Source organism: Citrus clementina, unplaced genomic scaffold, assembly GCF_000493195.1.
Source record: "Citrus clementina cultivar Clemenules unplaced genomic scaffold, Citrus_clementina_v1.0 scaffold_3, whole genome shotgun sequence".
In the NCBI taxonomy this organism is placed as follows: domain Eukaryota; kingdom Viridiplantae; phylum Streptophyta; class Magnoliopsida; order Sapindales; family Rutaceae; genus Citrus; species Citrus x clementina.
Genome location: NW_006262339.1, coordinates 32,033,798 through 32,037,144, shown reverse-complemented (window position 1 = coordinate 32,037,144; position 3,347 = coordinate 32,033,798). Strand labels below are relative to the sequence as shown.

Sequence of the window (3,347 nt, the reverse complement as noted above, 5' to 3'; positions counted from 1 at the left end):
TTTCAAAATCAAACTTTGGAACAATACTCCTTCACTGCTTTTCAAAATTGTAGAACGTGGTGATTTTGTTAAAAGTAATTTTTTTTTAAAAAAACCAAAAATTAACTTTTAACTTTTTAAAATACTTTTAAGCCTCTCGAAATCAATTCAAAATGAGCCCTTATTTATATAGGATAATGGAATTTTTATTTTTCTATCTTTTAACTAATTTGTTATTTTAAAAATGTGATAGATTTTTGAAAGCAGAGCGTAGATAAAGAGAGATAATATAAGGAGGGGATCCGAATTTAATATGAATTTTATAAGCTAAAGAAATCCTATATCATTTTTATTATGAGTTGAAGTTAGTAGGCCGATGGGAGTCTACAAAAACTAGTTTTAATCTGTAAAGATATTAAATAATCAATTTGAATCTAAAAAAAAGTCGTTTTTCAATCAAATGCTATTCAGTCAAACAAATCCCCCGCCGTACTGTTTTTTCTACCCCAAAGTTGTACTTTAGAAACAGCAGAAATAAATAAATAAAATAAAAAATCTCTCTCCTCTTGAAAAAAAAAAAAACTAACATTATCATCTTTCATCTCTTTCTTTGTTAAATAATCAATTTGAATGTAGAAAAGTCATATTTCAATCATGGACGTAATGACTAAAAGTATTAAAAATTAAGAGACGCAGGTTTCTCCAGGTTTCATGCATGCTCCTATATATATATATATATATATATGAGCGAAGTTTTAAGTGAGTGGCCTCAAGTGAAGATCTGCAACTTTTAAGTAAACTTATTTGTTATCAACCCGTTACAACAACATGTTGGTGCCTCTTCTTCTCCTTCTCCTTCTTTTTCTTTCTCCATTTCTATTTTTGCGCCTCAAGCTCAGTAGAAATAAAAGTAAACTCAACTTACCTCCATCCCCACCAGGCTTACCTATAGTTGGCAACCTTCACCAGCTAGGCTCTCTCCCCCATCGCTCTCTTAAAGATCTATCCAGCAAGTATGGCCCTTTGATGTTCATGCACTTGGGTCATTCTCCAACTCTTGTTGTCTCATCAGCTGAGATAACTAGAGACATTATCAAAAATCATGATATTGTTTTCTCGAACCGTCCCAAAACCACAGCTGGAGATGTTCTCCTTTATGGAAGCAAAGACATTGGCTTTTCTTCTTATGGCGAATACTGGAGAGAAGCTAGGAAGACTTGTGTTCTTGGGCTTTTGAGTAATAAAAAAGTGCAATCATTGCACTATGTAAAAGAAGAGGAGGTTGCAATCATGATCAATAAAATTCGTTCTTCGTGTTTAAGTCGGGGTTCCGTTAATTTAGCTGAGATGCTTCAAACTGTTACCAACAACATAGTATCCCGTTCCGTTCTTGGTCGGAGGGTAGAAGAAGAAAGTACTGCTGGGGGGAAGAGCAATAAGTTCGGGGAGTTATCAAAAAGGCTGTTGATTCAGTTAGGATCCATTAGTTTCAGAGATTTGTTTCCTTCTTTTGGATGGCTGGACGTTGTTACGGGACACATTGGTCGCTTGAAAGCAACCACTAGAGAATTTGATGCTTTGTTTGATCAGGTGATTGAAGAGCACAGGATATCAGCAATGAGCCATGAAGATAATGACCAGTCTGATAAAAAAGATTTGGTGTATGCACTCCTCAAACTTCAAAAGGATGGCAAGCTAGGGATCGAGCTGACTCAAGACAATCTTAAAGCACTTCTCTTGGTATCTCTCTCCTCTCGAATTAGAATTTTCTCCATATCTAATTTTAATTAACGTTTTAAGAATGTTATCAGATAAGCGCACGCACACATATGTATATTAGTCATACGCAATTTCTAGGTCAAGATGCCTAAATTCGAATTTTGTATGGATTCGCTCTTATGCTATATGGTCTTATAGTATTTTGGTTTAATTATGATGTAATAACAAATCTGCATTTAGACATCCGGACATAAGAATTTCTCATTAGCTCCACACACACATATACATGTATTTATGTGTGTGTGTATATATGTGTGTGTGTATATGGAAAATAATTATTTAGTTATTTGTTTACTAATTGATTATCAATTACAATCTCTCGTACACATACACATGCATGCATGATAATATACGATACAGAGGTGGCTAATTGAAGTTTTCTTATTTGATCTTTTAGGACATGTTCACGGGAGGAACTCAGACAACTGCAACAACAGTAGAATGGGCAATGGCTGAACTAGCGAAAAATCCCAAGTTGTTGAAGAAAGCACAAGAAGAGGTAAGGAGGGTGGTGAAAAACAAATCAAGTATAAATATGGATGATGTCGATCAGATGCACTATTTAAAATGTGTTATTAAGGAATCTCTGAGATTACATCCGGCAGGTACCATTTCATTTCCTCGAGAAACTTCAACTAGTGTCAATCTAGGAGGTTATGATATTCCTGCCAAAACAATTGTGTATATGAATGTGTGGGCCATTCAGAGGGACCCGAAGGTGTGGGATAGAGCAGAAGAGTTTCTGCCAGAGAGGTTTATTAACAGCACGATTGATTTTAATGGCCAACACTTTGATTTCATTCCGTTTGGTACTGGAAGAAGATTTTGCCCCGGGAAGTTGTTTGGAAAAGTTGCAGCTGAGTATCTGTTGGCCAACCTTTTGTATTGGTTTGACTGGAAGCTTCCTGGTGGTGCAGTTGATGCGAACTTGGATATGACTGAAGAATACGGGTTGGCTGTCACTAAGAAACACCCCCTTATCCTTATGCCAACATTGTACTCGCCTTAATATTGCAGGCATCAGTTTGCTATAAGGTGGTCGCTATCAAGTCGAAGTACCCTCTCAAGATCAATAATTTCCAGTCTTTGTCGTGTATCAAAGCTACTGATGATGTTCCTATACGTATGTCTTTGTCTGCTTAGTGTTTGTCTCCTGTTCAGTCAGTTTATGTTCAAGCTTTAGTTTCTCGGAATTCTCTCTCTTTCAATAAAATTTGTCTACCAGTCTGCATTATGCGCTTTGTCTTGGAGTACGTCCTTATGCTTTCTCTTGTACATGTACGTACTCCATCTACCACTGATGTCAATGTAATAATAGATAGAGTCATCCTACTGTTTTTGTTCTTAAAGCATGTACTCAGAATATGTAACAAGCATGCCTTGTGATATCAATAAAACCGACTTTTAATATATGCGAAAATTTTTAAACAAGGGAATAAGGGATCCCAATTTCCCAATTATATATGAGTAATTTTACAATAAGGGAATCCTTTACTTTAGTCAAAGGACAAGCTATACATATAAACATGCCCACTCTCTTTAAAACAGCGTAATTTGATCATTTTGCCCACTCCTAACTCCAAGTGTTC

General features: G+C 35.9%; 1 protein-coding gene across 1 annotated transcript; it reads left to right on the top strand.

Annotated features, from left to right (window-relative positions):
* The first annotated feature begins 753 nt into the window (after window positions 1-753).
* On the top strand, window positions 754-3,070 carry LOC18046264 (cytochrome P450 71A1). Its single transcript, XM_006442356.2, has 2 exons — window positions 754-1,719; window positions 2,156-3,070. The coding sequence occupies exons 1-2, from the start codon at window positions 808-810 to the stop codon at window positions 2,765-2,767; spliced, it is 1,524 nt and encodes a 507-aa protein (XP_006442419.1). The 5' UTR covers window positions 754-807; the 3' UTR covers window positions 2,768-3,070.
* Window positions 3,071-3,347: the final 277 nt, after the last annotated feature.